Source organism: Lytechinus pictus, chromosome 2, assembly GCF_037042905.1.
Source record: "Lytechinus pictus isolate F3 Inbred chromosome 2, Lp3.0, whole genome shotgun sequence".
NCBI classification, from domain to species: Eukaryota; Metazoa; Echinodermata; class Echinoidea; order Temnopleuroida; family Toxopneustidae; genus Lytechinus; species Lytechinus pictus.
Window position 1 is genome coordinate 15,191,261 of NC_087246.1, and position 21,286 is coordinate 15,212,546.

General features: G+C 33.4%; 1 protein-coding gene across 1 annotated transcript in view; it reads right to left on the reverse strand.

Moving 5' to 3' along the window:
• LOC129284251 (uncharacterized) overlaps positions 1 to 21,286 on the reverse strand; it is a 125,782-nt gene that overhangs the window by 63,282 nt on the left and 41,214 nt on the right. The window contains exons 33-63 of the mRNA XM_064110650.1: positions 20,931 to 21,050; positions 20,345 to 20,464; positions 20,043 to 20,162; positions 19,456 to 19,575; positions 19,154 to 19,273; positions 18,779 to 18,898; positions 18,164 to 18,283; positions 16,090 to 16,212; positions 14,050 to 14,163; positions 13,222 to 13,341; positions 12,617 to 12,736; positions 12,048 to 12,167; positions 11,214 to 11,333; positions 9,989 to 10,108; positions 9,362 to 9,481; positions 8,570 to 8,689; positions 8,277 to 8,390; positions 7,875 to 7,988; positions 7,306 to 7,425; positions 6,832 to 6,945; positions 6,451 to 6,564; positions 6,024 to 6,137; positions 5,461 to 5,580; positions 5,134 to 5,247; positions 4,752 to 4,865; positions 4,263 to 4,376; positions 3,741 to 3,860; positions 2,789 to 2,908; positions 2,060 to 2,179; positions 796 to 915; positions 196 to 315 (exon numbers count right to left, since the gene is read on the reverse strand). Coding sequence (XP_063966720.1) covers positions 196 to 315; positions 796 to 915; positions 2,060 to 2,179; positions 2,789 to 2,908; positions 3,741 to 3,860; positions 4,263 to 4,376; positions 4,752 to 4,865; positions 5,134 to 5,247; positions 5,461 to 5,580; positions 6,024 to 6,137; positions 6,451 to 6,564; positions 6,832 to 6,945; positions 7,306 to 7,425; positions 7,875 to 7,988; positions 8,277 to 8,390; positions 8,570 to 8,689; positions 9,362 to 9,481; positions 9,989 to 10,108; positions 11,214 to 11,333; positions 12,048 to 12,167; positions 12,617 to 12,736; positions 13,222 to 13,341; positions 14,050 to 14,163; positions 16,090 to 16,212; positions 18,164 to 18,283; positions 18,779 to 18,898; positions 19,154 to 19,273; positions 19,456 to 19,575; positions 20,043 to 20,162; positions 20,345 to 20,464; positions 20,931 to 21,050 — 3,669 coding nt within the window. The remainder of the gene's footprint in view (positions 1 to 195; positions 316 to 795; positions 916 to 2,059; positions 2,180 to 2,788; positions 2,909 to 3,740; positions 3,861 to 4,262; positions 4,377 to 4,751; positions 4,866 to 5,133; positions 5,248 to 5,460; positions 5,581 to 6,023; positions 6,138 to 6,450; positions 6,565 to 6,831; positions 6,946 to 7,305; positions 7,426 to 7,874; positions 7,989 to 8,276; positions 8,391 to 8,569; positions 8,690 to 9,361; positions 9,482 to 9,988; positions 10,109 to 11,213; positions 11,334 to 12,047; positions 12,168 to 12,616; positions 12,737 to 13,221; positions 13,342 to 14,049; positions 14,164 to 16,089; positions 16,213 to 18,163; positions 18,284 to 18,778; positions 18,899 to 19,153; positions 19,274 to 19,455; positions 19,576 to 20,042; positions 20,163 to 20,344; positions 20,465 to 20,930; positions 21,051 to 21,286) is intronic.

The following is a 21,286-nucleotide window of genomic DNA, read 5'->3' on the forward strand; positions in this document are numbered from 1 at the left end:
TTGTAAAAAAATAAAGATGCAAAAATAACAGAAAGAGGTGTCGGTAACTTTCACAACAGCTACAGGATATTACTCCAATGCTAAAAGTGGATTTAAACATATCTGATCAGCAGTATGATTACACTTTTAATATATTTAGAATATAATTATGCTTATATACCCATATTTACAGAAACCGGTTTTTTTTATATGTACCTCTACTTTCACAATTTTCTCCAGTAAATCCATTTACACACGAACATGTGTACTGAGAACCGTTCACAGAATCAGTGCAAACCCCTCCATTTTGGCATGGCGATGATGAACATGATGACACTAGAAAATAATGCCAGTATAGTTAAAAGGAATGTGAAAAAGACTAATTCAGAAAAATAAAATTGCATAGAAATAACACTCATATGCTACTCTGATACTATTAGTACTACTAGATCAATTTATCACAGAAAACTTTCATAAAGTAACCATAAAATTCGGGGAAATCGTGATACAATTTAAAAAGAAAATTGAAAGACGTCAACATTATTAAATGGGGATATTGAAATACCATACAACTCCAAAAGTGTGGGATTTACAATAAAATAAAACCTAGAGGGAGGGAAATATTTATCATCGTTGGTACTGTCAAATACAATTTATAATGATCAATTTGCTGAAGAAAATCTTGATAAATTACAAAGTTGCCATTTTTATGACTTAATGACTGAAGGTGGAACTGCGTGTTTAATCTGGATGGTCAATACGTTTTATTTAGTTCAGATAAGATTCATTGGCACATAATTCACATTTCAGACTTACTGTTTTCACAGTGTTGTCCTGTAAAGTTTTCAGGGCATTGGCAAAAGTAGGTGTTGCTGTTTCCTTGAAGTTCAAAACATTCACCACCATTAAGACAAGGACTTGGACTACACTGACTCACTACAAGAAGGATAAACCCAAAACAAATCAGCAATGACAGTGGTCAATTAAGATGATGCTTTGATCGTAGTAAACTGGACATCAAATTAGGATACCATATCGTTTGGTGACACATCGTCCACAGAAAACAGAAACCAAAAAATTAAAAAAACCACCAAGAAATTCACATTTTTGTTTTCGTAAAATCATAAATGAGGAAGTATGAAAGGAAAACAAGGGTACATCTTACAAGAATATGAAAGACGGATTGGATCACAAACTTAACCATTATAATTTGGGTTTCAAAAATTTACATAGACAGAAGAAAAAAAACTGAATGATGAATTAAAACAAATAGAGATGGAGATAATGACTTGTATTAAAAGAAAAATAGAAAAGGGGGATTTTGTTAATTAAGGAGACAGCAATTGAAGGTACACTAAAATAATTAGCAGGAACACGAAAGAGGGACCAAAAAGAAACAGATATGAATTCAAATGAATAAAACCACACAATTTCTAACAAATTTATTATCTAATCCACTAAACTATATTCAGTAACATCATAAATGACAGTTATAATTGTAGAAGTGAAAGCAGGACAGGTGATATTCTAAACATGATCATAATTATCAATTATTTATATATGTCACATACCACTTCTTTGGGTTCAAAGTATTAATAATCTAAATAAATGGCCATACAGAAGAAGAGCACCAACGTCCATGAATGAATGTCTGTTAATACCAAATGTTAAGATGGTGATAACCGAACACCGGATACATTCTTGAAGCTGGAAGCATTCTCCTCCGTTGAGGCAAGGGTTTGGCTCACATAAACTCACTTCAGGGAAAGTACACACAAATAATTCGATAAGAACAAAAACCAAAGAATAAAAAAATACAAAGAAATGAAGAGTTTGAGACAAAATAAACCAGAAAGCCAATGAATGCACACAGAATTGTTTAAAAAAAATGAAGATACATAAATAACGGAAAGATGTGTTGATAACTTTCACAACAGCTACAGGATATTACTCCAATGTTAAAAGTGGATATAAACATATCTAATCAGCAGTATGATTATATTTGTAATATATTTAGAATATATTGATAATTATGCTTATATGCCCATACACAGAAACCGTTTTTTTTATTCATATGTACCTCTACTTTCACAATTTTCTCCAGTAAATCCATTTACACACGAACATGTGTACTGAGAATCGTTCACAAAATCAGAGCAAAACCCTCCATTTTGGCATGGTGATGATGAACATGATGTTACTAGGAAAGAAATGGAAGGTAAACTATCAATATTTAAAACAATAGCTGATGTTCATGTAATTGGAGGATATTTGAAGATCAAATTTCTAATTAAGAGAAGGTTTTCAATTTTACACTTTAATTTTTCTTCTAGGATTCAAATGATTTGTTTCTTACCCAGAAATCTTTCGAGAAAAAAATAGGTATAGTTCAGATAAAAAATACACACTTACACAAAAAGAAAATACATTATTAAAATGTTTTGAGTTTCAAATCTCTTTAACGCAGTTCATATTCTAAAAGGTACATTATCTATAAAAAAAAAAGTCTTCGATATTGTACAAAGAAAGTTTAGGGTAGAGATTGTAATTGCAGGGAAAGAAAATGAACTATGTTTGCTCTGCTTAGTCAGAAATATCGGAGTCTGATCCCATCGACCTGTCCTTCGCAATTGACTGTGATAGGAAAGTCAGCCTCGCATCTTTGTCCCATTTTGACAGCAAAACCTTTATTTACTCATTTAATTTCTTGCCCATTACTCAGGCTAGAGTTCGTGTTTGAATATTACAAGATAGTATTTGCGGTTTCTGGACTTAAACCTTACAATCCAATGTTTATTATTAAACTTACTGTTTTCACAGTGTTGACCTGTGTAGTTTTCAGGGCACCGACAAAAGTATGTATTGCCCCTTCCCTGAAGCTGGAAACATTCTCCACCATTTAGGCAAGGATTTGGATCACACAGACTCACTACCCGGGAAGGCAAAAAGCAAAATTCAGCTAATTATAGGACATTATCAAACCAAAAATCCCTTAGGAGTAATACACTTGACATAAAAGATTGACTTCGGTTATCGGGGTATACGTACATGGAAAAGGAATGAAAGTGGTGATTATTCCTTTGAATTACAGTTTCTGCATTTGGGGGTTAAGTTGGGTTTAAAGTTGATATTCTTTTCATTGTGTATGTTGGTTTAGTTATCGGATTATTTACCAAAATAAAAAAAGACTTTGCAGTATTTTTATCATCGTCCATATTTAATAAACTCGAATATAAAGCCCATAAGTCTAAAAGACGTGAAGCACTTATTTATAATTCATGTTTATATATTTTTATATAATAAAGACCAGGCACAAATTAATGTCATCTTCATTTTCTTACACTTTTTGACTTTCATTTCTGGTTCTGAACATGTTTTTTTTATCGCAATTAATTTTTTATCCAAATTAAACCTTCTAACAAGACAGCACCTTCACCACTGTGTCGCACATTGACACACGTTTTTAGTTCTAGATGGTATTTTTTCGACAACACTAACTGCGTAAATATTTTATGGCTAGATATTCTTGACAAGAAAGTATGAAAACCTCTTTTACGTAACATAATTATTGGAACCCGTGAAGAATTAAAAATGAGTAAAAGAATTGAAGTACAGTAAAAAAATATCTTAGGAAAGTTTAACTATAAGTAAATCTCACACGAAGCACAAATTACTAAATTACCCACTTCATTTTATTTTACCATAATAATAAATCATCTCATTGATGTTAATAGCATTGCTTAATTTGCGAGCCATTATACCTCTACTTTCACAATTTACTCCTGTATATCCATTTACACACGAACATGCGTATTGAGAACCGTTCACAGAATCAGAACAAATCCCTCCATTTAGACATGGCGATGATGAACATGATGTCACTAGGAAAGAAATTGGATGCAAAACACAGTCGCTTTGGGTGAATATATTCAATTAAAAGAAATCTGTTCTAAGTATTCAAACAGATCAATAAACTATCATTACGTTTGAACACTAGATTAATTTCAAATTTAGTTTTGCGACCAGTGATTACTTTATATATTTGTAAATATACACTGCTTGCACTTAGGTTTTAGGTATGGTAATCCGTAAACAAAAACAGCAACAATCAACACATCACAGAAGCAAGATTTATAGAAATATGAAATATGAAATATATATGCAATACAAATGAAACGTTGACACAGAAAATCCACTATTGTGTCTTTTGTTTACTTCACTTCTCATTACTGAGCTCGTATTACTATATTTGTTTACTTTATTTTCTAACCGATGAAATTTACCTGCAGTTTCACATAACGTTCCATTAAATCCGTGGGGACAGGTGCAATTAAATCTAAGCCCGGATTCATAGCACACTCCACCATTTGAACAGGGAGAAGAATCACAAGAAAGAACTGGAATTTGAGTGGAGAGGATAGAACCATTGTTTTATATTTTTATAACGAAACAAGAAGAGGGACAGATATATGACCAATCAGGTGAAGATGAACAAGCTGAACAAACATTCTGTACAAATGAACTGAAATACAAAAAAATATTTAAACCATGAACTCCAGGTTATTTATTTGTGTAATTAGTTTGGAATGTAAGATTAAAAAAGATATTGAAAACATATATTTTGTTTCACAACATTCCCCATTGTAACAATCGGGACATTGTAACATCGAACACTGAACCAGCCTCATGACGATATTCACCATTTTGACGTAAAGAACGAAAATATTAATTTTATTAAGCAACATCCATAACATGATACAAAACAAAAATACCTTTTGTTTCACAAAACGTTCCATTAAATCCTTGGGGACATGAGCAATTAAATCCATACTCGGATTCGTAGCATAGTCCACCATTAGAACAAGGTGACGAGTCACAAATAGGAACTGAAATTTAAAAAAGGAGGAAAGAGGAATCACAGACATAGAACATTTTCATTTTATTGCATGTATAAAGAACTCATTTTGTAGACAAATTTTCTTTTGAAATGACAGTGTTAAAGACTCATACTGGAAATACTATATTGAATTGCCATCTGACTGTCTGGTAAGTGGATGAGATGATAAAGATAAGAACTTTGAAGTTAAGTAATAGGGAACGGAAAACAGCCATGACCAAGTTAGTAACATCCATAATATGATCCGAGCTAAGTACCTTGAAATTCGCAAAACGTTCCATTAAATCCATTGGGACATGTGCAATTAAATCCAAATTCAGATTCATAACACAGTCCACCATTCAAACAGGGCGAAGAATCGCAGGCAGGAACTGGAATAGGAAAGAAGTCAAAAGATAGAATACACTTTTTCAACATAAAGACAATATTGACTTACTGAAAGACCCAAGTGACCAGTTGAAGATAAATACACCATGATGACAAATTATACCATCCTTTTATTATTAATCCTTCCTATATATATATGGCCCAATTAGTCAGTTTTACAAGTTCTATGGGTGACATTTTGGCGATATTAAGAATACCTTTTGGTTCACAAGATGACCCATTGTAACCTTCAGGACAGATGCAATATACATCGAACCCTGAAGCAGCCTCAAGACAATATCCACCATTTTGACAAGGATTTGAGTCACAGGGAGAAACTGGAAGAAAATTGATCGAAATAAATGATCGAGATGCCCGGACTGAGAGATTTAAAAGGAATCATAAACAGTATGTTTCTATTTTTAGACAAGCGAAGAAAAAGAATATTATAAAATTGAATATCAATGTTTGTAGGCCTCACACATTTTTTCATATCTACAAAATGATCCGCTGTGTATCAAATTTGTTAAAGAATCTAGAGTCTTTAATTTGTTAAAGTACACTTTCATCGAAATGAAACTTTAAAGAAGCATTTATCTTTATATTTTCTAAATCGATTAGTTTCCATTGTAAAAAAGAGAGCACAATACACAGACAAGTAATTTTGTATTTGCATCACCACATATATCAAAGGGAAGTCTCAAACACTTTAAAGATAAAAAAAAAAGAACCTGATGTGAAATTGTACGACTATTTGAACAATTTGAAGAGAGCAATATACCTTGAGTTTCACAAAACGTTCCATTGAATCCTTGGGGACATGTGCAATTAAATCCAAATTCGGATTCATAACACAATCCACCATTCAAACATGAAGAAGAATTGCAACCGAGAACTAGGTTAGAAGTGAAAAGAACAAGGAGATTCAACCAAAATAAATGCAGTGGAATACGTAACCAAAAACTGGAACAGAGATAAAAATAAATAACCATAAGAAGAATAGAAGTACTTTAGTATGGGCTTGAAAATTATTTTTAAAAGGAAAAGAAATAACTAAAATGTTTCGACATCGTAAAACCAAATTGATAAAATGGTTACTACAATCCCAAAAAACTAGTTGGAAATTCTAGAAATGCATGTACAGATAGAATGGAAGGTTTAAACGGGGTATATTGAATGTTGTTCTTAAGGATTTCAAATAATTATACCTCTTGTTTCACAGAAACTTCCACTAAATCCTTGGGGACATGTGCAATTAAATCCATACTCGGATTCGTAGCATAGTCCACCATTAGAACAAGGTGACGAGTCACAAATAGGAACTGAAATTTAAAAAAGGAGGAAAGAGGAATCACAGACATAGAACATTTTCATTTCATTGCATGTATAAAGAACTCATTTTGTAGACAAATTCTCTTTGAAATGACAGTGTTAAAGACTCATACTGGAAATACTATATTGAATTGCCATCTGACTGTCTGGTAAGTGGATGAGATGATAAAGATAAGAACTTTGAAGTTAAGTAATATGGAACGGAAAACAGCCTTGACCAAGTTAGTAACATCCATAATATGATCCGAGCTAAGTACCTTGAAATTCGCAAAACGTTCCATTAAATCCATTGGGACATCTGCAATCAAATCCAAATTCAGATTCATAACACAGTCCACCATTCAAACAGGGCGAAGAGTCGCAGGCAGGAACTGGAATAGGAAAGAAGTCAAAAGATATACTGAATGATGTTCTTGAAGATTTCAAACTATACCTCTTGTTTCACAGAGCGTTCCACTAAATCCTTGGGGACATGTGCAATTAAATCCAAACTCGGATTCATAACACAGTCCACCATTAGAACAGGGCGTAGAGTTGCAAGCAAGAACCGAGATGTAGAAAAAAATTAAATAATTTTTTCTTTAATCAATGATATTGCTTTCAAAACCACATAGGAACCACTTTCTCATAAAATAAATCAAACTTAAGGATACTTCATATTATGATAGGATGTGAAGATATATAAATACCAACAGAGCAAGAATCATGAAAAGTGGGATAGAATATAGTACCTTTTGTTTCACAAGATGACCCATTGTAACCTTCAGGACAGATGCAATATACATCAAACCCTAAAGCAGCCTCAAGACAATATCCACCATTTTGACAAGGATTCGGGTAACAAGGAGAAACTGGAAGAAAAATTATCAAATTAATTGATCGAGATGCCGAGACAGAGAGATTTAAAAAGAATCATATATGTTTCCAGTTTTAGAAGAAAAAGTTAGTAAGAATACAAGAAATTTGAATATCAACACGTTAGTAGGCCTACAACTTTTTTCACATCTACAAAATAACCCGCGGTGTATCAAATTTGTTAAAGAATCTAGAATCTTTAATTTGTCTAGGCACATTTTTATCAAATTAAAGCTTTAAAGAAACATTTACTTTTATTTTTTCTAAATCAATTAGTTTCCATAGTAAAAAAGAGAGCGCGTTAAACAAAAGAGCATTTTAGTATTTGTATCATCAAATATACTATTAAAAAGTCTCATACATCTTGAAGATTGAAAAAGAACCTGATGTGAAATTGTATGACAATTTGAACAATGTTATGTATTGATTGGAGAGAGCAATGTACCTTGAGTTTCACAAAACGTTCCATTGAATCCTTGGGGACATGTGCAATTAAATCCAAAGTCAGATTCATAACACAATCCACCATTCAAACATGAAGAAAAGTTGCAACCCAGAACTATGTTTGAAATGAAAAGAACAAGAAGATCAACCAAAATAAACTGCAGAAACTGGAACAGAGATAAGAATAAATAACCATAAAAAGAACATGAATACTTAAGTATGGGCTTGAAAATATGTTTAAAAGGAAAAGAAATAAATAAAGTGTTTCCACATTGTAAAACAAATTGATAAAATGTTATCTACAATCCCAAATAACTAGTTGGAAGTTCGAGAAAAGCAAGTATAGAGTGGAAGGTTTAAACGGGGTATACTGAATGATGTTCTTGAAGATTTCAAACTATACCTCTTGTTTCACAGAGCGTTCCATTAAATCCTTCCGGACATGTGCAATTAAATCCAAACTCAGATTCATAACACAGTCCACCATTAAAACAAGGCGTAGAGTCGCAAGCAGGAACTGAGGTGGAGAAAAGGAAAATAATATACTTTTTCAGTTTTTTCAGTGTTTTTAAAATCACATTCGGAACACCTTTCTAATTAAATAAAGCCAACACCAGGACACTTCAATGTATGAAAAGATATGGTTATTAACACAAATAGAGCAAGAATCAAGAAAAGTGGGATAGAATATAGTACCTTTTGTTTCACAGGATGAACCATAGTAACCTTCAGGACAGATGCAATATACATCAAACCCTGAAGCAGCTTCAAGACAATATCCACCATTTTGACAAGGATTTGGGTCGCAAGGAGTCACTGATAGCAAAGGATGGAAATGAAGTTAAGAGAGAGGGAAAGAAGTTAGGCACGTAGGAATGAAAATATGAAATTCTTGAACTTAAGGTTAAATGGCTCTCATACGAATGTTTGGTATTCTGAAGACTTGTTATTTTTGTTGGCTTTGTATAGTTTTGTTAAGCAAGAGGAACATATTTTGCGAAATTTAGTAAGAAGATAATTGCTCAACAGTTGTTTTTAACATGAAAGAGCTACACAAACTACAGGCATAATAATAAGCAAGGAGAGCTTTGGTTATATACCTTGCATATTATCTGCTGGTGCATGCAAGCAACTCATATTGAAGAGGTGTGAGGGACACATAGTTTAACGAAACAAAGAAACTAAATTACAAAACAAAACACTCCGCTATTTCAAGTGAACTGAAAATAAAAATAATGGATACAAACGTACAAGAAGGCATGCTAAAGGAATATGAGCTTTGATTGTTTGACATAAAAGCAGACGAGAGACGATACAAAATACAGGTACAAATATGCCTTGTTCTGGTAAAGGACAGGCTTGCGCCTAGTCTGGTCAGAACCTAGTCCGACACATTAATAGCGCGTGCGCAGAGATGTATACATATGAGCAGCACGCATGCGAGCAAACGCAAAGCCCTTCGAGTATTGTCACCGTTAACCGGTTTACCTCTCGTTTCACAGTTGGATCCTGTATAACCAGTAGGACACAGGCAAAAATATCTAAAGCCACTTTCAACTTCGAAGCAGGTTCCCTCGTTGAGGCATGGAGTAGATGTACAGGACAGGACTGTATTTAAAGAAAATGTAATATGTTTGATAATAAAGAGTGAAACCTTCCCCACTTTTGAGTATTTCTTTGAATCTAAATTTCTCTACTATCCCCTAACAGAACAGATTCATAAAGCTACCATTTGGATATTGATTTAAATGGCTAATGAACAAAACTTTTGCAAATTAGAAAAAATAAAGGTGAATATATGTGAAAAATATTTACATTTATACTCAACAAATATCCTTCAAGGAAATTGATTAAAAAATTATTAGGAATATTTATGAAATATATTAGTCCAAGACTCCAAGTGTTATTTCTGGGACCTACATGATTTTGATATTCTGTTTTCTAGTTCATTAGGAACGCTTGTAGATTGTAAAATATCATCATGGCTTGAGAAATCCATGGCAAAAAGATAATTTTGTGGAATTGACCAATCTTTTACACAGTAATGTGTCTGTTTAAAATATCGGAAATATAACATAAAATCAAACAGAAATAAACTGACAGACTAAAACTTACGCTGTGTTTGGCAGTTGGTTCCTGTGTATCCCGTAGGACATGCGCATGTGTATCCAAAACCAACTGGTAGCTCAGAACATACTCCACCATTCTCACAGGGATTAGAAGTACAGGAGAAAACTGTGAATGAAATAAAATACATGGAATTTTAAGATAATGTAAAGACAGATCCACTACAAACAATCCTTTCTGTGGGATAAAGTGCTTGTTGACATTTATAACTTGATATGGAACTTGATGAATTGCTCACATTAAGATTTTGTAGGGATAACTATGGCCTGAGATAATATTCTCAATAGGTCCCCTTAGCGTAATTGTTTACTTTGACAATGTGTGGGATATATTTAATACAAAAAATCCAAAAGCAGTCTCTTTGTATCAGATATATATATTTTTTTTATGTTTTATGAAAATAAAAAAAAAACCAGGTGCAATAGAACATTAAACAAATACATAGAAGACACAATAAATAGAAAATACATATTTGCATGCAAGACAATAGTGTTGGTAGTGGTAGTGTTGGTATTTGTGTGGGTGTGGAGACGGGTGTAGGTGTGCATGATTATGTTTATCATAATAATTTGATAAGTAGTGAATCCACAGATCGTACCTGGATATTCACAATATGTTACCAAGTGAATGTGTGTTATATATATGCAATTCACTCATAGTTCATAGCACTAGCGTACCTACGGGGGGGGGCAGGGGGGCAGTCTGCCCCCCCTGACGAGCCACAACCAATGCAAAGGACGTATCCCTGCCCCCTGACGAGCTTGAAAGACCTTTTTTGCCCCCCCCCCCCCTGACGAGCTTGAAGACCTTTATTCCCCCCCCCCCCGACAAGCTTGAAAACCTTTTTTTTTTTTTTTTTTTTTGCTTGTCAAATTTTTTTCTGGTATAAAATCCTTTCATTTGTGATTGAAGACCTTTTTTTTTTTTTTTTTGGGCTTGTCAAATTTTTTGGCGGACGGTTTTGCCCCCCTTGTGGAAAATCCTAGGTACGCCACTGGTTCATAGCTTAGCTTCGACAGTACATACACAATACTGACATGTTAGCGATTTTTTGCAGAAAAGTAGCATGAATTTAGACCCATTATGATTTTTTATGTATTGTCTGCATGCCCTTTATTGGGTTTTAATGAAACAAATACTTGATTATGTGGCCATGAAAGTATATTTGGAAATATACACATCTTGGAACATTCGTATCTTATGGAGATTATACCTTGGGTTTCACAGTTGGTTCCATTGAAACCCTCAGGACACGCACAGGTGTATCCCAAATCTCGATCCAATTCAGCACATGACCCACCGTGCATGCATGGGTTTGACAGGCAGGTAAGAACTAAGGTAAGAGACAGGGAGACATGCAGGGTGCATTATACAGTGAAGCATGAAGAGAGAAAAAGTGAAAATGGTGAAATGGATATGCAGGAATTACAAAACACAAATATCAACAAACATGCCTTTAATAAACAGCATAACATACACATGACAAATATGTATGAGCGTGCATTTTGGAGATATATTATTTATGTAACATGTTTTGAATTTGTTTAAGTGAGCGTTTGAGGGGTGTAAAATATAAGTAGAAATAGAGAGAAGCTCTGATTTTATGAACCATTTCTTGGTCATTGTATCAAAGGATGATTGAAAATTACATAAACTCAATGAATCTCCTGCAAGAAATCAAGTTTGCTTCCTCCTAAAATTAAAACAATGTATTCAAATGGCAATTCAGTGTGAATTTTATAAATTAACAGTAGTTTTCATACTAGAGAACCGGTGCATTAGAAAGATTTAACCAGTGTAAAAAACACTGGAAGACTCTTGGACTTCTTACATTTGATGTTATTTTCCTACAATCATTCTCACTTAGAATTAGTGAGACCTTTATCTCTAACTGTATTGTTCACCAAACACCTGCAGAAAAGCTGACATTAACATCACTTTAATGAATTTGGAAATAAAATGTTTATATGAATATTCTTCATATAAAGAGTGCATTTACTGGTGATTAATTATATTGCAGTGATTAATTTATCAGAACAGTTTTTACCTCTCGTTCCACAGTCTCTGCCAGTATAAGCTGGCGGACAGAGGCAAAAATACCCAGACCCAGAGCTAGACTCCATGCAAGTTGCTTCGTTTAGACAGGGGTTGGATGAACAGCTAGGAACTGTTAAGAATAATATTCAAACATTTTTATATTGATTATGAAAATAAATAATGAATACAGGAGTATTATTTACAGTTTCACGTTATATATATACTTAAGTGCAGAAATATATATGGACATCACTACAGGTGGGGCATGTGTTTACCATCCCCCAATATTTTAAGTAGTGTAAAAAGGAGAAATAAGGATCAAGAGCATGAAAAGATGTCAAGGCCATTAAAAAAATGATATCACTTTAGAGTCATCTCTTGCCACCCCCATAATCAAAATATCTGGACATCGTTTCTGAACCTGTATGTCTATTAGTGATTCTGTCAACACTGATATTTTTGTCTGAGAAAAAAAAAAATTCATAGCGGACTGAATAAATTGCAAAAGTTTGCATGTTTTCCTTCTTTGACACCAACAAGCAATTCAAAATATAGCATCTGCATGGCTATAAACTCTACCTGGATCTCCGCAGTCAGGTCCGGTGTATGCTACAGGGCAGAGACAGAAATACCCAGATCCTGAGCTGGATTCCATACAAGTTGCTCCATTTTGACAGGGGTTTGATGAACAGCTTGGAACTGTTATGATAACATGCAAAAATTGTTCGTATGAATTATACAAACATTTAATGCTTAATTAAGAGCATTATTTACAATAGCGTGTAATATATCTAAGTGTGTATGGGAAGCACTACAGTTGAGAATGGGTTGATCTCCCTCCCCCCCCCCCCCGCCCCGATTTCAATTATTGTAAAGGAGTGTAATTTAGGAAGAAAGAGGAGCAGAAAAAGAAGTCTAGGCCATGTAGTTCCATAATACCTCCCATTATTAAGTTAAAAATATAAACTAATTGTAAAATTTCTGGCCACCCCTTTATCAATATAGCTTGACGTCATTTCTGAACCCATATGTCTATTAGCGTTTCTGTCAGCACTGATATTTTTATCTGAGAAAAAAAACATCTTTATCAGAGCAGACTGAATGAATTCGATGTTTCCATTATTTGACACATACAGACAATTTATAATATAGCTATTGAATAAATCAATCAGTTCAAACTCTACCTGGATCTCCGCAGTCAGGTCCGGTGTATGATGCAGGGCAGAGACAGAAATATCCCGATCCTGAGCTGGATTCCATACAAGTTGCTCCATTTACACAAGGGTTTGATGAACAACTTGGAACTGTTTTGATAATAAGGGAAAGGTAATGTTTACTCACTGCATCAAATTAATATCTGGTGTTCAGTTGACATGCCAAAGCTGGGATAAGGAGTTTTGGAGAAAAGGGTGCTATTTTAAACCACACTTTCACTATCTCCGAAAAAACACGATACATAAAATCACTAAAGGTGGGACCGGTAAATGGCGCAGGACAGATGCAGGTATACCCAGATCCTGAGCTAGATTCCATGCATGTTGCTCCATTTAAACAAGGGCTTGATGAACAGCTTGGAACTGTCGGAGATACATGGATAAGACTATTAAAACGAAGAACATTGCTAACCACAACTGTTGAATACGAATAAAGGATTTAGGTATTAGAGCATGTTGGTAACATGTTGGGAATATATGGGTATATGTATTGATTACCCAATGGACACTAATGTAAAATTATATTCATCCTACCTCAGTGATTTTATTACAAGTAGATACATTACAAAACAACAAATGACGAGTACCATGAGGATAGTTTTAATATAATAAATTGTTATTCTAATCATTGAACCAATGTCAACTTTAAGTTGCGTTGCGGAAATACAACTTTTTTAGAATAAATCCATTGTCCTTTTTCATACATTTACTTGAATTTTATTATTTAGTTTTTGACTATTACTGAATACTATAATCGAGGGATTTAGGCAATGAAAACCTTATTTAAGAATAGCATACCTTGTTCTTCACAGTTGTCACCCTGAAACCCATCTTCACAAATGCATCTATAACCCAGTTCAGTATTTATACAGACAGCACCATTGAGACAGGGTTGAGATGTACAAGCGGGTACTATAAAATCAAATACAGAATAAAAAGACATTATAAAAATAAATGTCACTGCAGGAGCTATCATGTCAAACATTTCAAGTGAATGCATGAGCGACGTTGTCGAGACTAAGCTTATTATTTATTGGCAGTGTAGTATATTTGAAGCTGCTATTATATGAATTATATTTGATAGCCAAGGCAAGCGTCATTCTCTTTTGCTGAAAGCATATGACATTTTTAAAGCAAGCAATTAACCGATCAGATTTGCTTTGTTCTGTTTTCTACTTCAAAAATAAGTTTGTACTCAGGAATTACCGTGGAGACATTCATCGATAAACCTGTAGATTGAAAAGAAGTGTCAAAACTTCATAAACTTATATTACAAAGTGAGGAATTGAAATAGACTTCTAGCTGGCAGCGAAATAAATTAGATCTCATAATCAATAATACAAATTTGTTCATATTGAGTATTTAGTAACTTTTATTCAAGAAAGTGTCTTGTATATTTGTCATCATGGATTAATTTTCAATAAGATATAGCCTTCAACGATGTCATATTGTTTTAACTCCCAACAAGTAATCTAGAAACGTTTCAGATGTTTGATAAAATAATAATAACTCTACAATTTAAAAATTAAACATTAGATGATAAAGAATTCAAAATAAAACTGCCCTAGAATGGCAAAGAGAATCAAGAGAAATGTCACACAAAATCGAGTAATGTATTTTCCAACACCCTCCAACACACACGCATCCACACGCACCGAAATATGCTTGTAGTGCTGCATCAAATACCATGCATTAATACTTATAAAATGGACATGTGAAACAAAGTATAGTATTGCAACATTGATATTTACTGTATTATTGCTCTACAGTGCACATACAAAATGTACACTTTGAAATGGTCCTGGTATCTAAAATTAACATTCTGGGGATGATATTTTCACATATATTCTTGGACTTCGGTCTCTTCTATTAGACACCATTGTGATGATTGCCCGATTATTGCTTGAGTGAGCACCGCCCACCTTTGTCAAGTTTGCAGAAATTAGCTTGCACAAATTTGCTGTTTTTTTTCATTCAAAGAATAAGGAAATAAAACGAAAATATCATTGTCCATTTCTCATGACTTTGCATTTTTTATGCATGAAAATAAAAATGACACATTCAACTTGTTTGAACAGCTTTACTGCCTAATTAAAATTTCGACCCTTGGTATATAAAACCTAAGATTGTTTGTGATAGCTAGATCTGAGGGGAACAAAATTAAACACATAAAAGCCCAAAAAAATCAAACATCTCAAGTATTTTCTTGAATACGTGTTTGTTTATGGATAAGGGATTCACATTTCATATGTATTAACCGCTTTCCAAGTCATGGCGATAATTAGAAAAGGGAAACAAAAGATTAACAAGAAACATTCAAGCCTATTTCATGCGGTTCACAGCTACATGTAAAGCAGATTTGTCACAATAGTCTACATGTATGTAGGGGCAGTGGGGCTGGTGGATTGTGTTGGGCAAGAAACAGGCTAGAAATGAGATATATAAATTGAAATCAATCTTTTGAAAATAAAACGCATGTGCTGTTTATGATTTACATCCACTTTCATCCATCTAACTCAAATTCGTGTGTGTGTTATTTTTCATAAACAAGAGGTGCCCACCAAAGCAGATAAATTTATTCACATTCACACTGATATTTGCTTAAAAAGACTTATGCTAATGTTAGAAAAATCTCAGGATGCATTTTTTATTTCATAGTATTTTTTTTCGAAGTGAAAAACTGTTTGATATGCACTGTATTACAGGAAGGCCATATGCTTCCTTTTACAGGTGTGGACAATATCAAATAATACTGCGTAATAAATACACCGATTAGAATGGTAGAATTTATTAGGATAGAGTCATATGAATCATATACTACCAAAAATGAAGCCCTACCTCTCATATCACAATGGGTTCCATAATAACCCATAGCACAGAGACAGAAGTAACTATCACCGCTTTCAGATTCAAAACATGCTGCACCATTCAAGCAGGGGTAGGATTCGCATGGAGTAGGAGCTGTGTGCAGGCATGGAATTATGGGTAATAATTGCAAGGTGATGATAATGATGGTAATACACAGAGAAGCAATGTGAAAATATAGAGAAACCATGAAGAAAATGATAGTTTAGCATTCACAATCTAACAAAGAGAATCCAATATTTAGTTTTCATGAAAAAATTATCAGGCTCTACTTTGATGACAACTTTAGTACAAACTAATGATAAACAATAATAATAAACATTAATTTGTATAGCGCAGATGTTATATGGATATATTCAGCTGTGCTTGTTCAGAGCTCTTTTTACTTATGTCACAGCATATTCTCTTAACTAAAGAGATGGGTTTTTTAATTTTGATTTAAAGAGAGCCAAGGATGGAGAGCTTCTTATATCGATTGGTCGGCTATTCCATAGTTTGGGGGCAGCATGTGCAAATGCACGATCACCAAAATTATTTTCACAAAATGGAAATCCCCTGTGTGATAAATATAGAACCAACATTCTAATCATAAAATGACACAGTTTTAACTGTGATATATTCTTTGGGTTTTTTTTTTACATCACCAATGTTACTCATTGAGTCATAAAGCGAGCATCTATAATACGCTAATAGAAGTTTTAAAAAATGTATAAATGAATGAACAAGGATTCATAAATTTGGGTTTATTGAAATGCAATCAGTGATAAACCAAAAATATTGGATTCCCTTGCTATAAAAAAAAGAAAATTTTGTGTCTTCTTGGTAAAAAAACAAAGCATCCTACATATCAAAATTCTTTTCTAAAACAAATTCAACAAGTGTGGAATGAGAATCCAAAAATTTCAAATGAATAGATAAAGCTAATACACTAGTCATTCAAAACCACTACCACAATAGAATTGATAAGAAAGTCTAAATTCAGATTTCAGTCTGAAAAGAGCCATCCCTGTATTAACAACGCAGACACACATATAGGGTTGCTGTGTATGAAAATAAATGAAAAATATCTTCTGAATTAACACTTCCAATTAAATAGATTTGCGAGATACCAGTGATGAAATCTAAGTTGAAAAAATTGAAAATGAAATAGGGGTTTAAGTGATTATAAATGTAATCATTCCAACACAATGAGCCTTGAATAAGATTAGTATATTTCCTGTACAATGACCAGATTTTGCTGATCAGATTTTTAATCGCATACTAGGATAATTCATTGAAATACGACTTCCAAAGGAAGAAAGAGAAACAGAAGTTTTAAGAAAAAAGATTGTATGTTACTGAATCACACCATGTGGTCCGCAGTCAGGTTTAATAAAACCTGGAATTGTTTGAAAATCAATGCATGTGGCATCATTCCAACAATGAACGGTAAAACACAAAAACTAAACAAGGATACGAAGAGGACATGGGACATGCATCTGTTATAAAATTCAGTGTGATGAATGAACTCTAAGAAAATGCATACTAAACGAACATTAATTCTCTCAATAGATAATTGAATCAAACCAACATGTATATGATTACAATATGTTATACGAAGGTAGAGCAATCATTATTAGTACATGGAACAGAGCTATGAGACACAATACAAGATATTAGTCACATACACGACAAGAAACCAGCACATGCGGCTAATTGGTAGGGGTTGCATCTTATAGGGATTTTACACAAAACATTCAGCACTGAGCAGTGGAAATTAAATTGAACTCAATGACTAAATGACAAATATGATATACTTAATAATTCTTATATTACCCTTGAAATAACCGACCCATTCCTTCGCAGGAAAGATAGATAATGGTAAGGTTATTTTCGTACTAGTAGCATATTAGTAATAGCGTTTAGCACTGCAGAATGAATATTTCATGAATATCTCAATGACCAAAGTATTTTAACAGCTAATACACAAAAACCTAAAATCCCTCAGGGTCTTTTTCAGAATGATATGTGAAAGAAAATTAGAAGGAAAAATTGCAATATGGGTTACCTGGTGTTTCACAGTTTGTTCCGGTAAATCCTGATGGGCACTGACAAAAATATCCACTTCCGGCCCCAAATTCCATGCAAGTTGCTCCATTCAGACAGGGGCTTGAGGAACATCTAAGGACTATGCAATGAACATAATGTTAATGGAAAATTTTGATACATTCATTATGACATATTGAACTCTTGAATTTAAAAAATTTTCATATCTCTGAAATCTAACAGAACGTATCAAACTAAATAGATAGATTCAATGATATTCTGAAGTATTTTTTCACTTGAACTTTGAAATTTATTATTCTTTTCAATTACAGAAAAATGCAACAAAATCAATCTTGGTGTCCATGAAACATAAAATTTTCATGTAATTCATATTCAAAATTTCAATATTATTATGACATTAGTTTCTGCATGTATGCATGACTAAACAATCAAACGCTTTGAGACGTCGCGACGCGTCGTTTCGAATGACTAAAAACTATACAAAAATTGAATATCTTTTTTTTGTGGATTTCAGTCAAATGAGTGATAAATGAACGCCTCGTTTAGAGCTAGATATTAAATGAAAAGCACTACTCGAAAAGTAAAAACGAACTCTGCACGGTGGTTCATCACATACTTTCATCTTCACAGTTGGTCCCAGTATAACCTGATGGACACTGGCAGATGTAACCATTTCCAGGTCCAGCTTCAATACATGTTGCATCATTGAGACAAGGATTTGAAGAGCAGGTGAGGACTATGAAAAAAAAGTTAAGTGTCAATCAGACTGGAATCGTGGCGAATTTTTACCATTCTTCAGACATATACATGTGTGAAGTCCATGAAATGTTTTCTCCATCGACCGAATGTTGTGAAATCCCTGGCCTTGACCCCATTCTTGGTATGTACACAATTTAAAATGCTTTCTAGAAATTAAAATTTGAATAGACTTAATATGATAAAGGATCTTAATTCTACTATTATGGTATCTCATATCACATTTTTTACTTACTTTCTTCTTCACAATTTGTACCAGTATAACCAGCTGGGCACTGACAGATGAAACCATTACCAGCTCCAGCCTCGAAACATGAAGCTCCGTTCAGACATGGGCTTGAAGAACAGGAAAGTACTAGGGTGGAAATTGTAGATGCAAATTTTGATAATTATAAAGGGATGCTGCCTGGTCAAGTAAGGTACACACATATAAATACAATTTCAGTAAAGCAGTTTCTAATGAAATACCATTCTTCTGGATATCTTTAAACAGCTTTTGAACTATTTTAGAAAATGAATAAAAATGTGTTTTCTTACCTTCTGTTTCGCAGCTTGTTCCAGTATAACCAGTTGGGCACTGACATATGTAACCATTACCAGCTCCAGCCTCGAAACAAGAAGCTCCGTTCAGACAGGGGCTTGAAGAACACGCTAATACTGAAAAATTATGATGAAGTTAATTCAAATACAGTACTGATGTTGGTATTTTATAATGGAACAATTTCTCTGAACAAAACAATCATCAATATACCTGGATATTCAAGGAAGAAAATCGTAATATTCCACCTAATCAAACTCGAACGAGATTGATAAGGGAAATGTAAAAGTACTAACAAAGGGACAGATGTTTTATATTTTGATTTCTTATTTTTTTAATGGTAATCCATGATTTTTTTCGTTCTAAAAAAAGGATATATGATTAAAATGCAATTATGTGCAATTCTATCATTGGCAATAAAAATGAAAGATACATTCATTCAAGTGTTTCTGTCTGCTAAATACAAAATAAAAGAATAGAAGTAGTTTGAAGGAAGTTAATGAAAAAAAATGTTTGAATGTTTAAAGCAAACCCTTTTGTACAAAAATTATCTTAAAATATCACGTTTCCTGCAAACAGCACTTACCTTCGGTTTCGCAATTTGTTCCAGTATAACCAGTTGGGCACTGACAGATGTAACCATTACCAGCTCCAGCCTCGAAACATGAAGCTCCGTTCAGACATGGGCTTGAAGAACAGGAAAGTACTAGGGTGGAAATTGTAGATGCAAATTTTGATAATTATAAAGGGATGCTGCCTGGTCAAGTAAGGTACACACATATAAATACAATTTCAGTAAAGCAGTTTCTAATGCAATACCATTCTTCTGGATATCTTTAAACAGCTTTTGAACTGTTTTAGAAAATGAATAAAAATGTGTTTTCTTACCTTCTGTTTCGCAGCTTGTTCCAGTATAACCAGTTGGGCACTGACAGATGTAACCATTACCAGCTCCAGTCTCGAAACAAGAAGCTCCGTTCAGACAGGGGCTTGAAGAACACGCTAATACTGAAAAATTATGATGAAGTTAATTCAAATACAGTACTGATGTTGGTATTTTATAATGGAACAATTTCTTTGAACAAAACAATCATCAATATACCTGGATATTCAAGGAAGAAAATCGTAATATTCCACCTAATCAAACTCGAACGAGATTGATAAGGGAAATGTAAAAGTACTAACAAAGGGACAAATGTTTCATATTTTGATTTCTTATTTTTTGAATGGTAATCCATGATTTTTTTCGTTCTAAAAAAAGGATATATGATTAAAATGCAATTATGTGCAATTCTATCATTGGCAATAAAAATGAAAGATACATTCATTCAAGTGTTTCTGTCTGCTAAATACAAAATAAAAGAAAAGAAGTAGTTTGAAGGAAGTTAATGAAAAAAATGTTTGAATAATTAAAGCAAACCTTTTTGTGCAAAAATTATCTTAAAATATCACGTTTCCTGCAAACAGCACTTACCTTCGGTTTCGCAATTTGTTCCAGTATAACCAGTTGGGCACTGACAGATGTAACCATTTCCAGCTCCAGCCTCAAAACATGAAGCTCCATTCATACACGGATTTGAAGAACATGCCAGTACTATTAACGAAAAGAAGTTGTGAAAAACTTTTACATTTACAATTAATACAATTGTTTAAGCAAATTCAACACAATTGTTCTATGATGGAATTATGATTACATGATATCAACATCTCGTAAAATACTAAAAGTGCTATAATATTTATATTTATAATAATCCCCTAGTATTAGGATCACACATCGTTAAGCCCTAATCAATGATCATTTGAGAATTAACAATGAAACATTATTGAAAT